This window comes from Triplophysa rosa, linkage group LG14, assembly GCF_024868665.1.
Source record: "Triplophysa rosa linkage group LG14, Trosa_1v2, whole genome shotgun sequence".
In the NCBI taxonomy this organism is placed as follows: domain Eukaryota; kingdom Metazoa; phylum Chordata; class Actinopteri; order Cypriniformes; family Nemacheilidae; genus Triplophysa; species Triplophysa rosa.
The window spans coordinates 2073256-2086170 of NC_079903.1; the positions used below are offsets into that span (position 1 = coordinate 2073256).

Genomic DNA, 12915 nt, shown 5'->3' on the forward strand with positions numbered 1-12915 from the left:
GGACTGAACTGAACTAGACACAGAGACTCACCCACATGGATCGAAATGGACCACCACAGGACAGAAAACACAAGGGCATTATAAAGGGATCAAATCAAGAGGGGGACAGCTGTGGGGCATGAAACAATAAATGAGCAATAATGAGGAGACGAGAGGGCAGGAACAGAGACGAGACCGGAGAGGGTGTATGGAAGGCCATACGGACAAACGCCCCTCTCCACATAAAACATAAGGTTCTGTCATGATCCTTCCACTAGACCGAGAAACATGACATGATGCGGCAGAATCATGACATGTTTTGTTTCTCACATTGAAACATACAGTACATGTAGATTGACGTGTGTGAGGCCCAGAGAAATTATTTTCCCCATGCTGCTTACTGTAATAGAATAAATTCGGTATATGTTTTTTTTTTTACATGAACTGCACACAGGAATGTAGCTCTTTATTCACGTATCACATGAGCATTGTCATGTGCATTTATGAATTAGGATGTAAAAAATCACGTACACCTCAACTACTGGCCATGACTGAATTATCGCAGTGACTCATGCTGGGAATATGGGTTTGGGTTTGTGTTATGGTTGGGAATAGTTTTGGTGTTATTGGGGCAATTTGCTTTATTCACAGAAGAAAGAGTCATACACAGGTTTTGAAAAACATAAATGATGAATTAATGAGGACAGAATTTTTATTTTTGGATGAACCATGCTTTTAAGGCCAGAGGCACGAATCAGAGTCAGGTAAAGGTGGCGGTCACGCTCAGGAGCATCATTTGGCCTCATTTATTGGCATGTGTCCATATGTCAGAAACATTTCTTTGAGATTCACTTTATTGACCTCACTGACAACATTCCAGTCATCACAAGGGATGACATGGCTATTCTTAATTGTGTTTTCAGGTTTGGGTGCATTTTTCATTCATTTCATCAAGGTCTTTCATTACTGATTACATGAAATCAGTCACATTATAGTTATATCTGGCAGGCATTATCTGGCAAGGATTTCAGATGTATTACAAAACGTCATGCTGTTCAAAGAAGCTTAATTTTTTCCCAAAGCTCTTAGACAAACATGTTTCAAGCTTTCTTTGACCAAGTCATTTTTCCCATGACAGTTCAGACATTTTTCAGGAATTAGAATCATTGTAAAGTCTTGAGAATCAATGGCTTATTTTTTATTTTTATTTTGTGAAACTTTTGTTTGTAAGGCAGACATACAATGATGGGTAAAACATCATTATCATTTTTTTCCTCTGCTCACATGAAAATTTGAAGTGCTGTTAAAGCCCATGAAAATGTCTGGCAGACAGTTACATTCTTTTTGGACATGAGAATGGGAAAGCGACTCTCTCTTCCCCCCGTCTCTCCTGTTGTCTCTCGTCCTTTCTGCTTCCCTCCCATAATGTCTCTCACACTCTCTATTTTTCTCTTCTCTCTCTCTGGCAGCCCTCAGTTATTTGGCAGGAGTGACCAGAATAAAAACAGGAACACCAGACAGAAGAGAAAAATATGCAATGATCCATCGAACCAAAGGCTTTGCCCTTTTTAATTACGTAGTGTCCTGTATCCTTTCTTTTTTTTTTTGACATATTTTTGAAGTGGTAATTAGCTCTCGGAGAATAAAACCTGCTGATATGGGGAGGGCCGGAGCATTTTGGGGCGAGATGGCTAGCAGGAGGGTTGTGTTGCTTCTTCTCGGATTCTTTCTCACCACACAGCCGAGTCCTTCACTTCAGGGAGGTAGGTGTCCACTTTGATGACTCATATGAGAGATCCTAAGATACATGAAAGGGACCTTCAGAAATGGTTTCTCCCACACATTTGAGTTCTTCAGAAAACTTTGTGTGCAAATGATTTGTGCTGCAGGTGTGAATGTTTATGATATGTGTCATGCACATTCGCTGGGGGCGAGGGGTATTGTTTCATGAAGACCTTAACTAATAACATGCAAGAACAGTAGTCAGTAGTACATGAAGTATCATTATACTTATGTAGTGTATACTTGGCCTGGTAACAAATGAATGATTTGCAATCTTCTACGGTACATACAGAATCCCAACAACACCTCAGACAAAACTTCAGAAAACATCTCAGGCACTGCCCGCATGTCTCTTTACTGAAGAATCTGGTCCACATTAACCGCAAACAATTGGTGTAGTAACATTAACATAGTCCATATTTGGATATGGTCTGTATTTGCCCAAATAACATCCAGGTCGGTAATGTAACACAGAAGGAAGTATATATTTCACAGACAACATCATAATATATGATTCCCATATATACTGTACCCTGTGGCCGAGTCAGCTTAAAAATGTAGTTTTTTACTGAGTTGTAGATTTGCTAAGTCAAAGTCTTAAAAATGAATGTAAACTATTGTTTTATATTGATGTCTTATGACAATCTCCATCAAAAGAAAAGTTTTTATAATTAATAACATTTAAAATGTAAAGCTTTCAAAAATAATTATTACAAATCGTACAAACCACCACATCCAGACAGGATAAAATGTCATAAACATTGAACCCAGTTACAGATGTTAGTATAACATCAGCATCAGCTGTAAAGGCTGATCCTCTAAAATGTAGAGCGTTTTGCTTAGGTGATGGGGAGGGTTGTGATGGGTTTGTTAATCGAAAACACAGCTCACAAAAGATTTCAGCTGCCAGCTCTCCTTCTGTCAGCTCGTTTGCGCTTAACATAATAAAAACCTTCTCTGTGGACAATGGTGTCCAGTGAGGTGCACAAATGTTCAGTCAAATGTCCCGGTCACTTCAAAGTCAAGTATGGTGGCAGACCGTTGAATGAAGCGATTGTGGTATGAATATAAAGATGAGAAGTCAAATAATCTCCATCACGTTTTTGGCTTCCCTCAGTAGATTGCAAATGTTATGATGTTCTTGGATGCGTCTGTGCAATGTTTAGCCATGATTGGAAGGCATGCGATGGTCTGTTCCCAGTTTCCAAACAATGCCAAAATATTTCACAATGATTTATTAATTTTTTTTCAAATACTTTTTTTCCGCACTCGATGTTCGTGTTTCCAGTCTGTTCCTAAAAGGGACCTCTCAGTGCTGTCTCGCTGATGGTGGATTTATTTATTTAGGAGAGAACCAGCCGTTGTTGCCTGTGAGGATTTGTAACTGCAATACAGTATGATTTACATAGAAGCCATAAGGTCCATGTCTTAATTTTGGCTTCCGGTATGTTAATTTGAATAATTTGTATGTTTAAGAACATAAAAATGCTCAAGTACTTTTTCTGAATGTCGCAAACTTGGTTCAGTTCCACAATGACAAATTGCAGGTCTGTTCTATCCAGGCATGTTTGCAAGGCACTTGTGATATTTGTGTGCCATTTGCATGTATTTGACCGAAAAAATCGATGTCAGCCTGACACCAAGTTTAAACAAAATATAATGCTGTTTTTTTGCTCTTCAATTCCTGTCTGAGATAAATAAATTCTCAGTGAATAGTTATCAATTCACTTTTGTACTGGATAGATACCAAAATGCCCATATGAATTTCAAAGTTCAGAGCCTGCGAGTTTGATGATTTAGCTCGTGCAGGTGGAATGTTTTTTCTGGAGTGAGTTATGGGACAGGTGGGAATTTCTGGGCTTTGGAAAGTTACCTGTCATTTGTCACATTGCTGATGGGATAAACTAATCCCAAACATCTCTCGACTGCCTTTTAGCTTAATAGTGATTGTAACACAGTTCAATAGAAGGGAAGGAAGGAGGCGGGAACCGGCGAACATTAACAAACTTTTATTCAAAAATAAACAAACAATAATCCAAGAATAAAAGGCCGGCAGCCACCTCGCGGTCGACTGCCGGCCACACAAACATAAACAAACTTAACCGTTTCCGGGCCCGGGTCCTCTCTCTCGATGGTCCGGTTGCTCGTCCTCTTATGCTCCCGAGCTCCCCCGTGAGGCATGCGGGGACCGGCGGTCGCACAGCTGACACTCGTTGCCACTTACGCCACCGGCCCCGCCTTACTCGCCCCACGGCTCTCGCCCCGCCTTCCTCGCTACAGTGATTTTCTTGATGCATGTCACAAACATCTGTCAGTCTGTTTTTCATTTATGACCTACTGAGAGATGTCATAGTACAACTGTTGTTGTATTAAGTAAAGGATCTGTGCGAGACCAGAGTCTGTTTGCTATTGGAACTGGCATTATAGAGTATCTAAAGTGTACTTGCCAGCTACATCATGTACAATTCATGTGGAAATTCATCATGCCCATTGTGGAAATATCAATTATTGTTTTATTCTGCACACTGCTCTGGTAATTTATCACTCAAACATCTGTCATACATGGAACCGAAGGACAATAAATCATATTGAGCTCAGTTTTAGGTAACAGTGTCCTTCAAACACTCTGTTGATCATGTATTACTGCGGACATTTTCAGTTCAGTTCGGCACAGTAGACGGGCCCCAGCGTTGTTTTACGCAGCCAAAGTAATTAGACTTTTATGACAACAGCTTTTAATGACACGCCAGCTATGTGAGAAGGGTGAAGGCCAAGGCCAGATGAAAGGAAAGAAAAGCAAAGTCTTGCCTCCTTCTAGTCTCAGAAGAATTAAGAAGCTCTGCTTTCACACAGCCGTGCTTGAATGGGAGGGGGGTGAGTTAAGGCACCAGTTGGCTCTTGAGTCTTTGGCTCAGAACATTAGAGAACTATTTATTCCATTAGGTCTCCTGCTCATCGACACTCAGCTGGCTGTGCCTAAATGTGTATGAAATCAGCGCCAAATCAGATGGCACAACTCCGGTGTCACATGGGATTTTGATGAATTCCCGGCCCTCCCTCTAAAAATTCCCAATCTGATTAGTGACTCCTCCAGAGGTGCTTAATGGCAAATGTGTGCTGGGAGGAGCACCTCTGTGGACTTCATCCTGGAGATCTTGTTTTCCAGAGCTGGATATACTTGCATTAAGGAAATTAATGCCTTGTGGTATGTTAAAGGTCATGTATTATAGGGTATTTTTTAATCTTTATTGTGTTTTTGCCATGCATTATATCAGTGTTCACTCTTAGTTTTTGAAAAACGTGTTATTTTGACATATTTCACCATTCATCTTCACCGCTGTCTCTGTTCTCACAAAACGGTCTGTCTTCTTCCGATACACTCTGATTGGTCAGGATGACCCAATCTTTTGCGATTGGTCACCCTCTTGGAGCGTGTGGCAGAAATGTTCCGCGTCTGACCGGTTACACAAGCAGTAATAAAAATAGCATTAGTTCTGCCTTATCAGTTCAGAGCCGAGTTGGATAACAAAACATGCAGATGGACCAGAAGATATTTGCAATCAGGACTTTAAAGGATATACAAGTGTTTTTAGAGACATGTAAACACACACGCACAATATATCAGTGTATTACACAGAACTTTCCCAGCACATGGATGAAATCGGTGACCGTTAGTTATCAATTTGAATGTGTGTAACAGAATCTTTATCACCAGAACTAAAAGCAGTAAACAAACACTGTGATAAAAGTGAAGTAGGCGTGCAACGGGAGTGTGTAGATTACATGATCATCTCTGTAGTGGTCTTGACAGGTTTTCAAATGACACGGATCCAGTGGTCATATTTAGGTTTCAATGGCACTTCTTAAACTTGTAAAGCTTATTCTCATTGGCAGGATGCTTTGCAGCACTTCACCTACCGAAGAAATTCCTCCACCACAAATTCCTCTGAGGGTAAATGTCAAAGACTGTCTGTCTAGCTCCATCAAGGGCCAAGATTTAAGCAAAGACCTGCACTTAAACCATTGTATATATTACAGCATTAATACAGTCCCTATATGGGCTCTGTCACAAAGCAAATCTCATTAAGCATTACGTGTACATGGTTCCTGACTGGAATGTGCTTGGTCATGAGGTTATGGTATGAACTGATACAATCTTGCCTTTCCCAGGTCTTCAATCCATTATACTGTAGAAGGTCAAGCAGGATACCAGTCTCTTTTTAGCATGGTTTATTTGTCAGAGAATATAACTAATTGGTGCGCTTTAGGTTTGAGGGTGTGGCTTAATCTTTGTCTTAAAACATCCAGCGGTTCTTCAATCATCGTTTATTGTTTTATTTCCACATGAAGTCTTTAAAACAATTTATTCCATTACAGTTTTTCTCTTTTGATTTGACACTTTTCTCCAATCAATTTCAAGCAACACAAACAATTTACTTATATTAAAAATTAAAATTAGTGTTGTAATAATGTGTTGACATGTATATAAAGTTACAGTTACAAGCTTTGTATGATATTTATTCAATATTTTAGGATGCATTCTTTTTTTCTCGTTTAATTTAAGCATAAAAGGCAGTGCTAAATGATTTATATAGTGCAGATGTTAATTTTAGGAAGGTATATGGTGGGTAAATATTATACAACACAGTATTGCAGAAACCATTATGTTTCCTATTTGGCCATAAAGGCTTAATGTTGTCTAATTTCTGGCAATAATTGCATTATGAGGGTGTATGTAAACATAGGAATGAACCTTTTTAACGTTTCTGGGTTTCTCAGCAGCGGAAGTCATCATAGTTAAGTAAACTTCTATAGTGGTGAATGGGGAACTACCACAAATACATTTTTTACATTATCATTTGCTCAAATAGCAAAAGAAAAAGTCAACAATAGTGTTTGCAGTACTTTTAAAAGTAAGAAAAAATTGTCAAAATAGATAATTATGTCAAATTTAACGTGACTTAACTATTTTTTGGTAATTTCATGCAAAGGTAATAAAGTATAGTGTTGTAAAAAATGTAATATTTCATATTATAATAAAAAATAGAAAATAGAAAAAAATTGACCGTTGAACACATTATCACAAGCTTGTAAAAAAGGGCCATTAGAAAGCTAGCGCTGCTGTCTAGTATCATGTCTATAAATACTGAACATTTACATTTACAATTGTTTGCACATTTATCAGTTGCTTTAATTATTAAGCAATTTAGGGAAGCTAGGCAACAGATCTAAAGAGTTTGTCAATACACTTTTATAATTAGGGGTCAAGCACTGAAGGGGCAAAAACTTGTATTGCAAACCCGTTAGTTTTCTTCTTTTTCTACCATGGACGTTTATGGCAGCCCATGGAAACACACATAGGAAAGTTGTGAAATTTGGCCCACACGCACCGCAGTGATTTCTTGGACTTCAAGCGGGTTCCAAAGCATGCAAGGCTGCAAGTTTTAAGATTGGGGCCAGCTGTTTTGATATATTTAGGGCAGGACATTCTTACAAAATATCTTCATGGAACATGATCTTTACGTAATATCCCAATGATTTTTGGCATATAAGAAAAATCGATCATCTTGACCCAAACAATGTTTTGTTGGCTTTTGCCACAAATATTCCTGTGCAATTTAAGACTTTTGTGGTTACATTTGTACAATTAGTATTTTGTATGAAATGAATAAAAACATACAATCTGTTTAGGATAATTATAAAGTGTTAAGATCACTGTCTAATCTGTTTTGAGAAAAACTTTTCATTTAAAAATGTCAGTTCATAGACATTACTTTTGCACAAGGCTGTCAACAGAGTCGGGCTATTTTGCAGGCTGTTTATTAAAGTCAAGTTCTCCTTATCTTGATGGATGGGATCTTTCTGGAGGAGTTCTCCACTAATTTAGTGAAAAATATCAGAGTCTCTGTCTGTTAGGTATCTCAAGTTAGGTGTGATGTTCTTGGGAGAAGAGAAGGGCAGGAGGAATAGACTCTTGCCTCTTGAACAAATGTAGGCTAGAACACATCATCACATTGACTAGCAAATCCAATCTCTAATAATCCCGACCTAATGAGTAATCAAAGTGCAATGTTGGCAATCTTAGAGACTTTGTCTGTTCCCCGAATAGTGTGCTCAACTAATAACTTGAAATAAGAACCTAGAAAAAAATCTGATTATGATAAAAACACAAAATATCAAACAAAATCTTTTTTTTTAGTTAGGGCTACTAAATATTAGATCTTGCCTCTTGCCTGTTGAACAAATGTAGGCTAGAACACATCATCACATTGACTAGCAAATCCAATCTCTAATAATCCCGACCTAATGAGTAATCAAAGTGCAATGTTGGCAATCTTAGAGACTTTGTCTGTTCCCCGAATAGTGTGCTCAACTAATAACTTGAAATAAGAACCTAGAAAAAAATCTGATTATGATAAAAACACAAAATATCAAACAAAATCTTGTTTTTTAGTTAGGGCTACTAAATATTAGATCGCTCAAACCTAAGGCAGTCATTTTAAATAAAATGATAACAGATGACAGGTTTAACATACTCTGTGAAATGTGGCTTAAACAGAACGATTACATTGGTCTAAACGAGTCTAACCCTCCGAGTCTGACCCACCCATTGCTTTAATCATACTGTAGACCTAGTTGAAAACACAGAAGACAGACATACCCACATACAAAACACTCCACACACACAATATGCACACGTACTAACACACATAGACATAGACACACACACACGGACGAGCACGCACACGCACACACACACACAGACAAGTACGCGCACACACACACACACACATGCTCAGTGAGAGCACACATTTACGATAAAGGAGAGAGAAGCACAGGTCAAACATAACAGACTATGAATTCCTATATGCAATATTAATTAAGTAAAACTTTAAAATTCTAAAGCAGCTCCCCCGGCCAGGCAAATAGTGCAAAAAACAGTATGCAAACGGTGGCGAGGAACCCAAAACTCTAATCGAGAAAAAAACCTCAGGAGAACCCAGGCCCAACCAGGGGATTCTAGTTCCCCTCTGGCAAAAGCTGCTGCCTCTGCACAAGCTCCAGAGAGCTAAATATTAATATTAAATAGATAAAATAGATTCCCTTTCTGTCGGTCTCTCAACGTTGTGTCGAACCGACAGATGGGGTTTGTCTGTCACTTCCTGCAGCGACTTCCCCTGGGCGTCTTGGCGGTTCCAGAAGTGTTCGAGTTTTTTCTCTAAAAGAGCAAATTTCTCCAGCGTGGCATGTCCCGCTGTTCTCGTGGGTGCAACATACTCATCGAGGAGGGGGACGGACACGATGTCTGCTTCCAGTACGCTGGGGCAGATGTTGTGGATACGTCCTGCCTGCACTGCGGGCGGTTGATGATTCAGACGTTGCCTCACAGGTGGCTGTGTTCCCACGGGACTCCACCTCGTCTGCTTCCCGTTCCGTGTCCTGCCGTCCGCTACGGCGAGCAGCGAGGGTGATATGAGGATTACTGTGAGCGCTAATCCGTCAGCCACTGGCTCGCGGACCGTACGCACCTCGTCTTGCTCGTCTGACCGTTCCCCATGAGACGGTCCCACTGTCTTGTTCCTCAATCACGTATCGGACACGGTATGTGATGATGAGATGTCTGTTGCAGCATCGGAGGGTGACTTACTGGCATCAGACTCCGACGATTCCTTGAAGCTCCCTCCCTCGGGGGGCCGAGATCAGGAAGAAGCGGACGTCGAAATGTCAGCCATGCTTTCCCGGGTCGCTGACATTGGGTTGCGGTGCACCGCACTGCCTCTCCCAACACTCGCGGCTGGATACACGGTACATCGGGCTTGAGAGCGGCTCCAAGTCGCACTCGCCCCCAGTGCCGTGTTCCCCCGGAAGTGCATGAGGAACCCTTCGCCCCCTTCGGCGTGTACACGTCGACTAGTTCCATCACCCTTTCTTCCCTCGATGGTGGGGCAGCTAGAGGATGCGTCGATGTCCCCCAGGGGCTTGACCTAGACTCCCGTTCCAAGCACGTAGGCTTTTCGGCATCTGAGGTGTCGAGAGCTTACTCTGCTGCGGGCCCTGGGTCGGGCGATGTCGACATTCTCGATGCACCCATCTTGCAAGGGGGGGCTGTATGGTGATACTGTCGAGCTCGACAGTTAGGGAGCAGATAGAGGATATCAAGTATGTCCTCTCCAGCCGCGACTCGACCGCCCTCTGGCCGCCGAGATCCCGTGCACCGTCTGCTTCCCAGCAGCCCTGGTCCTCTTCAAGACAACGAAGAGGAGACCACCACCCCGTCAGCAGCCGCGGCAGAAGCCAAAGCGGCCCTCATGGGAAGACCCCAGGGAGATCGAGAATAGCTTCGGGCCCGACCCCAGCCATTCCATAGCTGGTGGTCGATCCGGGATGGTTCCTGCCCCGTCCCAACAGCCCACTTCTAAAAGTTTTCTCCCTCTCTGGGTGTTTATCACAGCCGCTCTCACCCTCTACACGACGGTTTTCGGCAACTCGACGTTGCGTCACGGCGAGACCCAATGTCGAGGATAATCAGCAGCCTAAGCACTCTCAATCGGCGGTGCGTTGTGCCACATCATCATCTGGGTATTATCACAGCTGCTCTCACCCTCTACACGACGGTTTTCGGCAACTCGACGTTGCGTCACGGCAAGACACAATGTCGAGGATAATCATCAGCCTAAGCACTCTCATTCGATGGTGCGTTGTGCTACATCATAGCCAGGCAGGTAAAACTGCAGAGTTGATCTCCTCTCCGGGATCCGCACTGCCAGCCATCGAACCACCCCCGGGAGGTCGATGAAGCAGAACGTACCCCTAGCCTCCCTGTCTCGGTCCCAGGGAGCCTGACAACAGCTTCCCAAACCGTCACGGTGACTACGGGATACGGTCCGTCTCGGCTACGTGATCCAACTCCCCAGACGCCCGCCCAAGTTTCGGGGCATCCTCTTAACCTCAGCAGAGGCAAGGATGCCCCGTGCTTCGGGCCGAGGTCGCCACCCCTCTGGTGAGGAAATGATCGTGCTCGTCCATCTAGCCGAGACATTCAACGGGTTTTACAGCCCGTACGTCATCGTCCCCAAAAGAGCGGGGGTCGCTAGATCTGCGTACCCTGAACAGGCACCTACTCAAGCTGCCGTTCAGGATGCTCACGCAGAAGCGCATTCTGGCATCTATTAGATGTCAAGATGGATTCATGGCAATCGACCTGAAGGACGCTTACTCTCATGTCTCAATTCTCCCTCATCATCGCCCATTCCAACGGTTCGCTTTCGAGGGTCAGGCATGTTAGTAGAGAGTCCTCCCCTTCGGTCTGTCCCTGTCCCCACGAGTCTTCACGAAGATCGTGGAAGCCGCACTCACTCCCCTCAGGGAGAGAGGTGTGTGGGTACTAAACTATCTCGACGACTGGCTCATTTGACACACTCGTGAGATCTGTTATGTACACACAGGGACCTAGTGCTTCGGCACCTAGATCGATTGGGACCACAGGTCAACCGAAAAAGAGCAAGCTCTCCTCTGTGCAGAGCATCCTCTTTTTTGGTATGGAACTCAACTCTGTCTCCATTACAGCGCGACTGCGCTCAGTCATGGTTGAACTGCCTGGAATATTTCAAGGAGTCAGCGGGAAGAGGCTCCTGGGCACGTGGCATCCTCGACAGTGGTGATACCCCTCGGGTTGATGCACATGAGACCGCTCCAACACTGGCTACAGAGTCGAGTTCCCTGGAGAGCGTGGCACACCGGCAGCAGGCGGATGGTGATTACGCTTTTCTGCCGACGCACCCTAACCCCTTGGTCTTCAATGACCTTTCTACGGACGGCGGTCCCTCTCGGGCAGGTCGAGATGCGTCAGGGTCGACAGACGCCTCCCTGCAGGGTTGGGGTGACGTGTGCAACGGGCACGCAGTGTCGGGGCGATGGACGAGCCCCCGCCTGCGCAGGCATGTCAACTGCCTAGAGTTGTTGGACATGCTACCCGCACTGAAGGGGTTACAACCTCTCGTGAAGAACAAGGACGTGCTGGTCCGGTCGGACAGCACAGCTGCTGTAGCGTATTAAACCGCCAGGGTGGCATTCGCCTATGGCAGCTAACATGACTCGCCCGACGCTTCCTCCTGTGGAGTCCGCAGGTGAGCAGATCCCTGCGAGCCACACATATCGCAGGCGACCTGAACCAGACAGCCGATGTGCTCTCTCGTCAGTTGACACCTCGCGGAGAGTGGCGACTCCACCCCCGCGCAGCCAGCTCATTGGGTACAGTCCGGGCGGGCTTAGGTAGACCCCTTCGCCTCCCTGGACACCACACATTGCCCGCTAAGATACTCCCCGCCCGAGGCCCCCCTCGGCACGGATGCTCTAGTGCACAGCTGGCCGTGGGACAAGCGGAAGTACGTCCCCCCCAGTGAGCCTCATTGCACAGACCCTGTGCAAGGTCAGGGAAGAGGACCATCAAGTGTACTAGTTGCGCCATACTGGCCCTACCGGACTTGGTTCTCGGAGCTAATGCTCTTGACGACAGCTCCCCCCTGGCCGATTCCCCTGACGAAGGACCTGCTTTCCCAGGGGAAGGGCACTTTATGGCATCATGGGCCAGACCTCTGGAACCTCCATGTCTGGCCCCTGGACGGAACGAGGAGATCCTGAGTGGCCTACCCCCTGCGGCGGTTAAGACCACTACTCAGGCTAGGGCCCTGGCCACTAGGCGACTATATGCCTGTAAGTGGTGCCTCTTCTCATCCTGGTGCTCTTCTCGAAGAGAAGACCCGCGGAGTTGCTTGATCGGGTACGTGCTGTCCTTCCAGAGACTCGAGAGTAATCTCTCCCCTTCCACACTGAACGTGTATGGAGCCGCTATTGCCGCTCATCACGACTCAGTTGCTGGTAATCTCTAGGACAGCACAACCTGATCATTTGGTTCCTAAGTGATCAGGGTGATCAGGGTCACCACAGGCCAGTTTGCTGTGTGACCCTGCTTCCTGTTTCCTGCATCACTGCCGGCAGCTTGTTTGTATCAGTGCGCTTACCACTTCGCTCTAATATTAGTGTATTTTATTTTCGTTAATTATTATTGTCGTTGCTAACTTATCCTGATATCTCAATAACCCTGTTCCTGTTATTTACTTGGAAGAGTCTAAACCAAAAGTGATAGTTAACTTA

The 12915-nt window shown here is 44.4% G+C and overlaps 1 protein-coding gene across 12 annotated transcripts in view; it reads left to right on the forward strand.

The window, feature by feature from the left end:
* The first annotated feature begins 1428 nt into the window (after positions 1-1428).
* elna (elastin a) overlaps positions 1429-12915 on the forward strand; it is a 169320-nt gene continuing 157833 nt past the window's right edge. For 8 of the 12 annotated variants that reach the window (XM_057350344.1, XM_057350354.1, XM_057350355.1 and 5 more), the window contains exon 1: positions 1430-1742. In XM_057350344.1, the coding sequence (XP_057206327.1) occupies positions 1637-1742 (106 nt within the window). In that variant the 5' untranslated portion in view covers positions 1430-1636. Of the gene's footprint in view, positions 1743-12915 lie in introns of all 12 variants that reach the window. The other 4 variants (XM_057350350.1, XM_057350352.1, XM_057350345.1 and 1 more) reach the window with 2 other exon arrangements.